We start from the raw sequence: 14508 nt of genomic DNA, 5'->3' as shown, positions 1-14508 counted from the left end.
TATTACTATTATATTACACAGATTTTAATAAAATTGAATTTAAGTATGCAAAATGAAAATATAGGTTGATTAAATTTAAATTAAAATAGAAATGTGAGGAAGATGAAGATTATTTACAAATGTTAGTGTGACCTGGACAAGTCTTGTAACTCCATTTGTATCCTGAGAAAAACTAGGAGACTTAGTTCAATGTAAATAATAAGGAATTTCTCTAGACTGAAAGAATTTAGTAGTGAACTCTAGGCATAGAAATAGATTTCAACTAATTATTATTCAAAGATAATTTTGAGCTCATTGTATATAGAAACTTTAGGTAAGCTTAAAGAAGGATACCTTCTAAATCTTAGAACATTATCTAGACATAGAACATAGGAGACAGACTAGGATAGCTGAAGTAATTGTGACTTATTTGCCTTACATGAAGTAAAGTTGAAAGGTTAGACATGACTTTGATACCTAGAAGCAACAAAATAAAGTGAAACGTTTGAGGTCACATACTTAAATAATTTAAAGTTCAGAAAGAGTCTCAAATATGTAAAGGAAAAACATATCTTAATGTCCACAAAAAGTATCATAGAACCTCTTTCAATGAGTACAAAGAATCTGAGTCCATCATCAAGTGAATGCTGACCAGATGTAGTGTTATCACTGTAATGGAATATTATCGTGCACCAGAAATGACAAGGCAGATATTCGAAAACTTGGAAAACTTTCATGAACAGATAAAGTAAACAGACTGGGCCTAGATCTCATAGCATGCCCCATCACACAATATTGCACAATGAAGAATTGTAAATGTCCACATATTTTAGGAAATCATGACTTCAGAAGCTTAGAATCATAAGATGAAAAAGCCAAACACCACCAGACATAGAATGACCTTTATGTATACATATATGTAAAATTTCACAACGAGAATGATTTCTCTAAATACCAAAAATTGCCTCATGAACATCATCTCAACAAATTGCACATGTATAAATAAAAGCATCCAAACTATGAATTTATCTACTATCAATGTCTGGGAAAGGAAGGAACTTACTGAAATTCCTTAACAAAACAATTACCACTCACCTTCTCAGACTAAGATGCAATGAAAAATATTTGTGCATTGATTGAGATTGGAAAATGGTACACTGATACATGTTAGTGTACATAATAATTCAACCATTCTGATAGCATGGAACTATATATAATGTTATCATAGTCTTGTAAATAGCCTTGAAACTTAGTATGTTTCTAGTTCTGTTTTTCAAAATGAAATTAATTAACAGAGGAAAGATTCACATTCAATCAGCAGTCACTTTTGTATGCAAGAATATGAAACCATTCATGATGCCCATTATTGATTAATTTCATTATGACTACTATATTTCTATATTTGTATTTAAAAATAACGATCTAGAGGATGTATTACACATAGAAGTCTATATGATACTATATATAACTATGCTGACATACATATAGCATGATACTATAGATGATATTGCATATGTTGAAACCAGTAACTGTTATATAACATATCAATCATTTTCTTGATCTGTTAACTCAAATTTCAGTTTATATTTCTTCCACAACTGTCTTTTGATTAAAATCATTATCAACGCATTAGAAGGATAAAACAGTAAGTTTAACTAATATCATTTAATCCAGTCATAAGGAAGTATTTGTAAAGGTGTGGCTTTTAAATAACTTAGCTGTTGTTTTTTTCTTACTTTAGGTTAATGTATTTGATATCCCTCCATGTTCAGATACATCATCCATTTTCTTTGCCTATATAATTTTGAAACTTTGTTAGGAAAGGAAAACTAAAAAGTTATACACAAATCTTCTAAAGACTATGCTACAATGATTTTTGAAAAATAATAAATTCTAAATAAATAAATTCTTCTAAAGATACTAATATTTTTAACTTAAGGATGGTAATAAAAAGACAGAAAAACTTTGTAATAAAAAGTTGACAAATGAGATTAAGTGCTACATAGGAATTATAAGAAATCATTTCATAAAGCATCAGAATGGAATACTTAATGATTGTAAGATATCCAAGAATAAAATAAAACTGAGAAAATAATATATTATTACTTGCTTTGGAAAAAAAGCTATACTCTGAAACCATAATTGCAAACTAATTTTAAATTATTAGATATTTCCATATCATGCCATCTTAAAAGTGAATATCTTTAAGAAGGAAACATCAATGATATCCTAACCAGAGAGTATAGTCATTGAAAAATTATTTGTTACTTTCTGAATGAGGATCCAAAAATTGAAATTTCACAGGAATAAATAGGTATATTTAAATTGCTCAATGGAACATATCTAATAGAAAGATAACAATATATATATTATATATATATATATATATATATCACTATATATATATTGAATGTTTCACTTGCAGGTAATGACTCTGTTTAATCAGCTATCCATTAAAAAAGAAATTGATACATAAGTCTATTCTCTGGAGTCTGAATTTAAAAAAATATTTGATCTTTTATAATAGTTGTCATTTTGTCATGGTTTCTTTAATTCCTATTCTTATGCATAAACTTTGATAAAATATATTTAGCATTATTGTCATGTTTTATCCGACAACTGATTGATTGTGTCTTGGAAAGAGAGAAGAAAGTAAAAAAAACTCCAAATCTAGAAAGATTTGAAAACATCTTCAATAATTAGTAGAAAATAAATTCTAAAAAAAAGAATGAATAGGAACCTAAATAAGAAATGAACAAAACAAATTAAAACTCTTTCTCCTTCAAAATGAAGTAAAAGCAGCTTAGGTGTCAATGTGAAGACTCTCAACTTTAAATCAGGTGGAGGACTAGTTCAATCTGCTCAGACTTCACTACTTTTAGCTTTGTAGAACTCTGGTTATTGCTCAGACTACATTGTCTAGAGTAGAAAGCTGATTGAAGTGACATCTATATTTTTATTAAGAGATCAATAATTACAGTTACATAGATTGAGTGATTGACTTTGTGTATATCTAAAGAAATTAGATTGTATGTTTAAAAGATTATCTAGATAGGAAGGTGGTTTTAAATTGGATTATTTGTCATTGAGATTATACAAGGCTCTATTACATCAGGAAAGATGAATGAGCATCTTTTGAACCTGAATATTGGATTTACTTATTATTGCAGCCTTTATTGTAGTGACTAGATAAGGAACTGAGAAATTGAATGGATGCTTAATGACTTGTTGAATGGACATAATTGCTGATTATTGAATACTTATGGAATATTATTATTCTCATAAAAATGACTTCAACGATGATTTCAATCAGAGTTCCATCAGAATCACTTAGCTGCAATTGATTTGGCAATGAATAGAGAACTGAATCTATTAAGATTTCTACAAAATACTAATGATGATTAATGATGGATGTAGCTCTTCTTCAATGGATTATTCAAACATTTAATTATTCAAATGAAGATTGATTTAATATTCTCATTAATCTTGAAGACGTTTGCAGTGTTGTTTATTGATTTAATAAAAAGCAAATTCAATTATTTTATATCAACTAATTTTGTATATTGCTTAAATTACCATGCATATTTTCTTATTCTGCCTAAATAAAACTATTGAAAGTATATCTTTATAATAATCACTTGAGGGTATATTACCAAAAGAAATTATATATCCAAAGATGACAGAAGTATATCGTTTGAACTGATGAAGAATATCATGACCTGACTAAATTGAAGATTGAATTGAAATCTAAATATCATTTCTATCTTATTCTTAGTCACTGATAAATGAAATCTAAGCAGGTAAGATTCTAGCTCTAGGATAGTCCAAGTCAGAAAGGTAACAAGCTGTGATCTTTAGTAGAGCAGGCAACTGTCTGATAATGCAAAATCTTTCTTGATTACATTTGACACAGATAATTCAGAAATAATTCAGTCATATAGATGTCAATAACCTCATTAAACAGATTCTGTTAGAGTTTCTTAGTTTGTTTGTTTGTTGTATTATGCTTATAAAGGACTTTTAACTAATAGTATTCAAATACATGACTAATTCTTAAAAGGTTACATTTATCTCTTCAATATCACCTAAATCCTCCAAACCCTCAGTCAAATTACAATTACAAATCATTGATTATTGTTTTAAACATTTCTCCTATTGTCTTTTAGGTCTTGTGCTAAGGATTTGCATTGATATATACAGAAATATAAGTTTCTACATCACATATTAATACACTGTTCCATTAAATTTAAGTTTTAATCATTATGTCAATTCATGTAACTTTCAGCTTTAGTCTTTTATGTATAACTTGTTATGGACTAGATGTTATTTCAGATATCTTAAAATTCTGATAATCACTGATTCTGTGACTAATTAGAATTCTTTATTGTCATTGTATTTTCAATAAATGTACAACAATTGTAAGACACATCATAAAACTACCTAAAGCTTAATTTGTAGTAATTAGAAGTTGATATAGATCATGAATATTTGAAGTTTTATTTAAGTTTATTATCCTACATATAATGCACATCATATAATGGTAGTTGATCTCTTTTCTAGTAGATACGCTAATCTCTGTTACAGCTGACTCCTTCTCATATTCAGACTATTAGATTAAAGGTTGTTTAAATCGATAAGCTCACCTCTGTAAATTACACCATATACTTTCCTTTGATGTTGTGTTGTTGTTATCTTGAAGACATCAATATAGAAAGTCTCAGTTCCATAAAATATATGCACTACATTGAATTCGAATGGTAAGTTATTATATTCCATATAAATCTAGGTTCCACTCTGTTCCAGAGATCACTTGAATTAGACTATTTACATTATAGGTTGTTTAAAATCCAGCATGCAATGCATGATCTTGGGGACTGTGTTGACTGACCAAATTCTAATTGCTTTATAGAGCTTGCTTCTCCTGCCTTCATGGTAATTGGAATAAACAGTCCATATCTGCCCATTCCTATGGGGAAAGTTTTCACATGTTTGCACTACCCCCTCCCCAAAATTACTGAAGGGTTCATAATCCATTAGATACCCTCAATCAGGTTTAGCCCAATTGCATAGTTTTACCATAGTGTGCTGCTGTAATGCTACAGATGAGCTACATATGAAAGGGAAGTAAAAGGTGGACTTCAAAGGTAGATGAACAGCCCTGAAAAAAAGTTCAGAAATGTTTCACTCACAGGTGCTAGTCCTCCTTGAATATCCATATAACTCTCTTTCAAATATAAAATTCATATCTATAGATCCTCCTTTATTTTCCTTAGTGAATCTCAGGATCCCTCTGGAGAAAAGTGGCTCTTTCAGATATACAGAATATTATTTATATGTTGACTTTTAATTTTAAGGACTGAAGTATTATAAATTTTGATATTAAAAGCTTCCTTTAATGGTTCATCCATCCATTTATTCACCAATTTTAAATATTTTATGTGTTTGATTCTATATGATGAAGACAACCTTGATACAAAGTTGAATAAATATTCTTCTTGCCTTCCAAAGTTTAAAAGTTAATGATGTATTTTAGTCAGAGGTGAGTCTTCACAGTGATCATTCATTGAACAAATATTCATTGACTGCTTTTTATATGCAGAGACTTTTGATTAACACAAAGTATGATGCACAGAGGGAAAAGACCTTCCCTCTGGGAGTTTAAAATATAGTAAATGAGATGACATAGGATAGTTGGAAGCATAATTTATTATTTTTATAACAAGATAAGCAGTATTTTAAATTGATATTCATGAATCGAAGTGGCATTACATGAGGAAAAAAGATTAGTCTTGTTCTGCCTGAGCCCAGAGGGGCACAAGTAGGAGCAAAAGATGAGAATTGCAAAGGAGTAACTTTAACTGTTGCTAGAATAGTGACACTTATCAAAGATTTTGAACTATGAAAATGGTTAGATTTTCTAAAGTGGTAAGGTCTTCCCTACACCTACAAGGCTTTCTGGCAAAGCTGGGCACCTTCTGGTTAAATATGCTAAATGCTTTTCAAATCTTCAAGCATTCTATAAACGTTAGTTATGATTTCCCAGTGATGAAAATAACAAAGACAATTATAATTAAGCAACAATAACAATAATTGATCACATAACCTCACAGAGAGGTTATGAAAAAACAAGTATTTAAGAGATTAGTCTCTTTATCTAGGCACAAAATAGTGAAGGTTAGAACTACTATGATAATTTACCTTCTATGACCTTCCAACCCACATAATTTGAGCACTGAAACCTCTGTATTCAGATATTACAAAGGATATTCCCTCCAACCCAAATCTTTCATTTTCAATATTATCTTTTTCAACATATATGCATGGGTTTCCTGAAGGAATAAGGCAGAACAATTCAGAATGTTAGATCAACAACATATTAAAAAGTAAAATATCCATTTTTATCATATCACTACAATGAAGATTCGTCAGTTATTTCAGTTGTGTACAACTTTTTATGAGCCCATGTGGGGTTTTCTTGGTAAAAATCCATAGTGTTTGCCATTTACTTTTCCAGATCATTTTATAGGTAAAGAATTGATAGAAAAAATTAAGTGACTTGTTCAGGGTCATACAGCTAGTAAGTGTCTGAAACTTGATATGAACTCAGCAAGATGAGTTTTCCTTCCTGTAGGCCAGACATTCTATCACTAAGTAACATCTACCTAACTTCAATGAAGTTTAGGATGCTCCAACCCTTATTTTGGAAATCCAGAAAATTTTCTTAGTATTGGTAAGATAATGCATTCTTGACTTGCCTGTTTAAAATTCTCTTTCATAAAAAGAAGAATCAATAATTTAATTTGTTCCAACCATTGCCCGATAGAGCAGTTCAATTCTGCCAAGTGAAATTTTAGAATTGGATCAGGATGTCCTATGCACAAATCCACTTTCGACACTATGCAGATATGATCTTTGATCAAATCTTTTCATTTTTATATGTACCAGACAATTATCTGAGATTTACTTAAGAAGTCATAGATGCTTATCATATACATTGTTAGAAAGAGTTTGCATAACAGGAGTTCCTGATAAAGGGGGAAAAAATCAATCCTTAGGAAGCAGAAAGGTGAAGTTGATATGTAAGAAGTTAAGTTTCTCTAAGATTTGGTTTGTTATCTCTCATAAGCTGAATTCCCAGTTTCACCATTTTCCTATATAAGGTTTGACCTCATAGAAATATAATAAAATAAATTATACTCTTCAGAAGAGATATATAGAAAATAAAAATAACGTAATAAAAAGTCTCAATATGAATCTAACTTATTCACACACATTGGACTAAATTGTGGAGCACTTATTTTAACCAATGTTGTTAGCTGACCTATTAAAATATGCAGTCTTATTCATATAATATTGACTATTAATATTCTATTTTGTTATAATTTTTTACCTCTTAAACAAAGTGATAGTTTTACATTGAATAATATAATTTAATATGATATTTAAATCATTTTGATGTATTTTAAAAATAATTTGGTATCATCTTCTAGTTCCTTAGAAAAATGCTTTACTTATATGAACATATTTATATACATGTTTGCATATATCTGTGTGCATCATTATAAGAATTTGCACCCAATATGAACAATCAATTTTCAGATTAAGAAATTGAAACTGTTTCCAGTTATATGAAAAGGTGCTCCAAATCAGTATTGATCAGATAAATGCAAATTAAGACAATTCTGAGATATCACTACACATTGACTAAGATTGTCTAAGATAATAGGAAAAAAAATAATGATCAATGATGGAGGGGATGAGAGTAAACTGGGACACTGATACTTTGTTGGTGGAACTGTAAATGAATACAAATATTCTGGAAAGCAGTTTGGAACTAAACTCAAAAAAAGTTATCAAATTATTTGTACTCTTTGATCCAGCAGTGTTTCTACTGGGATTATATCCCAAAGAGGTCTTAAAGAAGAGAAAGGGACCCACATGTGCAAAAATGTTGATGGCAGTCCTTTTTGTAGTGTCTAGAAACTGGAAATTGAATGGATGCCCATCAGTTGGAGAATGACTGAATACATTGTGGTATATGAATCTTGTGGAATATTGTTCTGTAAGAAATGACCAGCAGGATGATTTCTGAGAGGCTTGGAGAGACTTGTATGACTTGATGCTAAGTGAAGTGAGCAGAACTCGGAGGTCATTGTACATGGTACATGACAACAAAAAAGATTGTACAATGATCGACTCTTATGGATGTGGCTCTCTTCAACAATAAGATAATTCAAACCAGCTTCAATTGTTCAGTAATGAGGAGAATCAACTATACCCACAGAGAGAACTATGGGAAATGAGCGTGAACCACAACATAGCACTTCAACTTGTTCTGTTATTGTTTGCTTACATTCTTGTTTTCCTTCTCAGATAATTTTTTCTTTCTTTCTAGATTCGACTTTTCTTGTATAGCAAGATAACTGTATATATATATATATATATATATATATATATATATATATATATATTTATTGGCTTTAACATATATTTAACATATTTAATATATATTGGACTACCTGCCATCTAGGGGAGGTGTTGGGGGGAAGGAGGGGAAAAGTTGGAACAGAAGGTTTTGCAAGGGTCAATGTTGAAAAATTACCCATGCACATGTTTTATAAATAAAAAAGCTATAATAATAATAATAAATAATAATAATTTAATAAAATTAAATTTAAAAAAAGAATTTATATCCAAGTAGAAATACTATGTGTATTTGGATATGTATATGTATTCTTTGTTTCTCTATTTATTGGCATGGAGTTAGTGTTTACAATTACTACATTGCACTCATAAACTCTGGTCCCTATGGCAATTGACAAAGTAATTCCCAGGCTCTTTCTTATACACGTTATTCTTGTTCTATCATTTTTCAGTTATGTATGATTTTTTGTGATCCCATTTGGAGATTTCTTGTCTAAGATACTAGAATGATTTACCATTTACTTCTCCAAATCATTTTCAGATGAACAATTAAAGCAAATTAAGTTAAGTGACTTATCTAGTATCTGAAGCGTACATGTGAACTGAGAAAGCTGAGTCTTCCAGCCTCCAGCCTCAGCACTCTTATCCACTGCCACTTCTAGGTGCCTCAATAACACCATAACTGACTTGAAAAGATTGTAAAAGACAAATAACTTTACAACTTTGACTATGAAAAATAAAACAAAGTAAATGAAATTGATGAAGTACTTCCAAGTTTACAAAATGTTTTAAATATCTGTACCACACATCTTATTTATTATTTTTTTACAGGTATACTACAATGAAAAATTCACTGAATTTGAAGGAACAGAACCCGAGATCATATCCGACCTGTTCCCCTTACCACCTGTGAAACCTTAGGAATTAGTTAACACTTGTAGACTTTCTGTTGTCTCATGGTTTAATTGTGAATATTGTAGTAAGGGGGTGGGTTGTAAAAAATGGTCTCTGATTCTTATAACTCTAGATACAATATCTTATAATCTCATGACTTTATAATTATTTTCAAAAAGAAACTTATTTTCTAATGGTTGTCACTAAATTCCCTCCAACATCCATTTCTTTCCCAAATAAGGACCATTCCTACTTGGAAATCTTATTAGGCATAGATGAAATTAATATGTTTCCATAAGATTTTTGAGTGAAAGTAGCAATAGATGAGATCAGAACTAAACTAAAATGAAGAAAAATGAAAAGAACTAAAGATCAAAGAGAAGATATAGAAGGAGTACATATGGAAATTAATCTCAGTACATAAAATTGAATCAAAATTGAATGACATGTACAGAAAGTTTGCAACTGGTTTTCTCAAAATATCTAATTTGATCCTGAGAATTCCTTCACATTTCAATAATTTGAATACTATATTTGGTAGACTCGTGAAATAATATCAAAGGAAGTGTAGAAATATGATACTTTTAATATTTACTTCTGATATATTCCCTTACCCTTTCATTGACTGGTAGTCAATTGGAAACCCCTGATCTCATGATATCAGAATATATGTGTGTGTTGGGGGAGAAGTCATGCACATTGCCTTATTTTCACATAGCTTTGTATTCAACACCATTTTATGTCAAAACAAACAAACAAATAAACAAACAAACCAAAAAACATCCAACTACTCTGAGATGAAGTTAATTAACTATCATCAGCCCCAGAGTTAAAGTTGCTCCAGGGAAAATGTCTCACATGCCAAAGGGCAAGATATAAATAGTCTTCACTCTTCACACAAGTGACTCATAATATCAAGGAGAGAATTGTACCTATATTGTTCATGTAAGTTCTGCAAATGAGACTTTGAAGGGGTCCAAAATCATTGTGTATTTTGATCATATATGTGAAAATTGCTTAAGGAAACAAGGACAAAATTGTGGAGGTAGTAATGAGCTGAGAGTCTTGTACAAAATGGTTCTATTGCCTTCTCACTGAAAGACCATGAGGTTTAGGCTATGCTTCCAGTCATGAGGAATACATTATCTTAAAACGATAATATCAGTGACTCTTAGGGGGCAGCTGTCCAGGTGAGGTAAGTATTAAGTCAGTGGATATTGAAAATATTAAAGCTGACAGGTTTATAGGTGTGAATGGCTGCCAGTGGGTCACTAAAGCCTGGCCATATCCCCTTAATTTGAAAAATATCAAATAATTGGTCTTTGTAGAAATTTGATTGGTATTTTTTTTGTACTAAAGTATCATCCTACTCCAAGATTCTGTATTTTTTATTCTAAGGTTCCTTCTGAAGACTATCATGTTATCTTCTATGCTAGATGATCCTTTTTATTTCTTAATTATGTGTCAGATGCCTTTAAGCTTTAATAATATATTATTTTTGAATTCCATCAAGAGCAGGAAATACTGATTTGATAAAGTGTTTCTGCTAAAATATCACACTCGGTTACTGCATAATAGAGGTTAAATGGGTGTCAGTGCAGTAAAAGCTTTTGGAGATCCTATAAAATTGAAAAGTCCATTTTCAATTATTTGGTGTTATTTGGTATTTTATTTAGCTGGCAACCAGCATCACTGAACATGGGAAGTATTAACCAATTTGGCTGCAGGGACATAAATTTCCCTTTCTAGTAAGTTGCAGAATAGATGTGATATGATCTGTGTTAGAGCAAAATATAAAGAAATTAATAAAATCACATGCTGACATATAATTAAGACATACTCCAATACAAATAATTAGAGCTTAAGACAAGATAAGCTAAACTCTTAAGAGAAATAAATTGAAAAATCTTGCTTAGTCAAAATAAGACATATCATTATGTGTCATCTGTACTTGATAGGATGCCTTTTCAATTTTTAATTACAGAGATCTAGCATTTTTTTAATTGACATGTGATTTTAACCTGTTTCAAAAAGGATTTTCTTCAATTTCAAATGAAAGATTCAGAAGTTGTCAAAGGCTATAGGATCAAATGATGCCAGTTAGTCAATAAATATTAAATACTAAACTTGTATCAGACACTGAGCAGTGATTGTTCTGATCATAGTTCATTATGATAATATATAATACACATCTTCCCTTTAATTAGGAATAATTATACCAGCTCACTTTGACTCACTAATACATTATTTTATAGTTTACTAAGACTTTCCTAGAAATATCTCAGTGCAAGAATGCTATTTAGTGGATGAGAAAATAGAGGAAAAGACAAATAAAATGATCTAGCTACAGTTATACAGAAAATAAGAGGCTGGACGGGAACTCAGTTCCAGGTCTAATTTCTAGGATCTTTTACATTGAATCACCCAAGGAAAGACTGATACATTTTAACTGGATCTCCAAAAAAGAAATTATGCAAGACACATTTTAAAGTTAATCTTCATTATTAATATGTTCTCTATCAACATCTTAAAGTAGATTATCAATAATAATAAATGAAGTCCTGATTTATGGCATATGTTAAAATTTGAGGCATAAATATGAAAATTTAAGACTTGGTTGTAACAAGCAGGATCAACTTCTGCATTTACTTCATGGTTTCCCTTATCTTTATCCCAATTTTCATTCTTTTTTATAGCATAAGAGTATTTCATCATAATATACCACAATTTATTTAGCCATTCCCAATTGATGGGAATCCTCTCAATTTATAATTCTTTGTCCCTATAAAAGAGGTTCTGTTCCTTTTTTAAATCTCTTTTGGGAGTAAGACCTAATAGTAATATTAAATCAAAGAATATACATACTTTTATAATTTGGGGCATAGCTCATATTTTTGATCATTTATCTATTGGGCCATGGATATTATTTATAGTTTGATTCAGTTTCCTTTATGTTTTAGAAATAAGGGCTTATCAGAGAAGCTTGCTTTTAAAATTCTTTTGCAATTATCATTAGCTAATTATTTTCTCCTCCATTTATCTTATTTCTTTCCCTTCACTCCTGCCCCTCCTCAAAAATGTTTTGGTTCTGACTATCCTTTTCCCAATGCTTTCCCTTCTATCACCCATGCCCTCTTTCTTTTTCCCCTTTCCTGCTATTTTCCTATAGGGTAAGATACATTTCTCTACCAAATTGAGTGTGTATATGATTCCTCTTTGAATTATAATTTTATTATTCTTAATTTTATAAGATATAATTTTATATCCATCAAAGTATTGTCTATCATTATCATAGTTTGAAGGGTATGACAAGAAAGATGAATAGAAAGCTGTATTTGTCAGAAACACTCTGAGTTTAAATGCCACATATAATTCAAAATTATCTTTCATGGCAGTGGATAAATCAGCTGAATCATCTGGCCTAAATTCTTTATCTTTTCAAAATGAGTCTATCCAAAGTACTATCCTTACAGAATTGTTGAGAGTATCAAATGAGAAAATAAATTTTAAGTTTACAATGAATTTTAAAAATCCATATAAATATTTGTGGTCATTATCATTTAATTAGAAATAGCATTTTGTGATTACCTAAATTATTTGCTCCTTGATACCATTCTTTCACATCATTTAAGGCTTTCCCTTTAATGTAAGACTTGAATAGTTGATTTTTTTTTGATGAGGCAGGAAAGACATTCTTATCTCTCTATTCATTTTTACAGAAGTGAGATAGAATGCATTCTGGATTTATCCAATAATATGCAACTCAGCTGAAAACCCTACCTACTGTTTATCTCATTTATGAAGTTCTTCCAAACAGAGATGTCTGAAAGAAATTGCACTCCACCAACTGAGTTTATTTTTATTGGTTTCACAGATTACTTACCTCTCCAAATCACTCTGTTCCTTTTATTTTTGATCATCTATGTTTTGACTTTGGTGGGAAACATTGGTTTAATAGCCTTGGTCAATATTGATTCTAATCTTCAAACTCCCATGTATTATTTTCTCAGTAATCTCCTTTCTAGACTCCTCAGCTATTCCACAGCCATAGCTCCCAAGATGCTGGTGAACTTTATCTTCTAAGAAGAACATTTCTCTGTATGGTTGTGCCCTTCAAATGTACTTCTTTGCTTGCTTTGCTGATGCAGAATGCCTCATTCTGGCTGCAATGGCCTTTGACCGCTATGCAGCCATTTGCAATCCATTGATGTATTCAACGCTTATGTCCAGGAAAGTGTGTGTCTTCTTCATTGTCTTGGCCTATTTCAGTGGAAGCATGACTTCCCTGGTTCACGTGAGTCTGACCTTCGGTTTGCCATTCTGCCGATCCCATGTCATCAATCACTTTTTTTGTGACATACCACCATTATTAGCTTTGTCTTGTGCCAATACTACCCTCAATGAGGTCCTGCTTTTGTTTATGTGGTTTCATCCAGACCAGTACTTTTGTGATCATTTTCATTTCTTACTTCTGTATTCTCATTACAGTTTTGAATATCAAATCATCGGGAGGGAGAAGTAAGACCTTTTCTACATGTGCTTCCCACTTAATAGCTGTAACTTTATTTTATGGGACACTTTTGTTCATGTATTTATGTCCCAGCACCAAATACTCACCAGATACAGATAAGGTTGTGGCTGTTTTTTATACTGTTGTATTCCCCATGTTCAACCCTATTATATACAGTCTGAGAAATAAAGATGTGAAAAATGCACTCAAAAAAATGTTAGACAGAATATCTCCAAACTGGTAAAGATTCTCTCAATATCTTAGAGTTGAAAAAGACCTCAGAAAATATGCAGCCTAAGAACTGTTTAGTAATCTGCTTTATTATACCCTCATCAAATCATGATGTAGTGTCTACTTGAAAACATCTAGTTACCCCATTACTATCGAAGAACCTTTATTCTTGGATAGTAATGTGGTAACTAGATGGTAAGGAAGCTGATTTGGAAGGAAGGGAACTGAATTATCATGAAAGCAATTCCTCCATTTAGTATGGCATATCCCTTTTAGAAATAAAGTTTTCTCCAGTTGGAAGCACCTGATATGAATATTAAAGGAGGACAAAAAATGAAAACATTTAGTTCCCTCAACAGTGACACAAATTATTTCTTGGAAAAGTGCATTATTTTAGTTGGTAGCATGTAATGAAGAGGAAAAAAATAAATAAGGGGATTAACAAATTGGACTCCTCATTTTCATGCTGA

The 14508-nt window shown here is 30.8% G+C and overlaps 1 protein-coding gene across 1 annotated transcript; it reads left to right on the top strand.

Annotated features, from left to right (window-relative positions):
- Window positions 1-12767: 12767 nt before the first annotated feature.
- LOC116419822 (olfactory receptor 5AS1-like) lies at window positions 12768-14098 on the top strand. Its single transcript, XM_031942006.1, is given in 3 exon segments — window positions 12768-13370; window positions 13372-13710; window positions 13712-14098. Coding segments are annotated over 3 exon segments (954 nt in total). The 5' UTR covers window positions 12768-13095; the 3' UTR covers window positions 14052-14098.
- The last annotated feature ends 410 nt before the right edge of the window (window positions 14099-14508 follow it).

This window comes from Sarcophilus harrisii, chromosome 6 (assembly GCF_902635505.1).
Source record: "Sarcophilus harrisii chromosome 6, mSarHar1.11, whole genome shotgun sequence".
NCBI classification, from domain to species: domain Eukaryota; kingdom Metazoa; phylum Chordata; class Mammalia; order Dasyuromorphia; family Dasyuridae; genus Sarcophilus; species Sarcophilus harrisii.
Note: the sequence above shows the minus strand (reverse complement) of the source record. Positions and strands in the feature narration are given on the sequence as shown.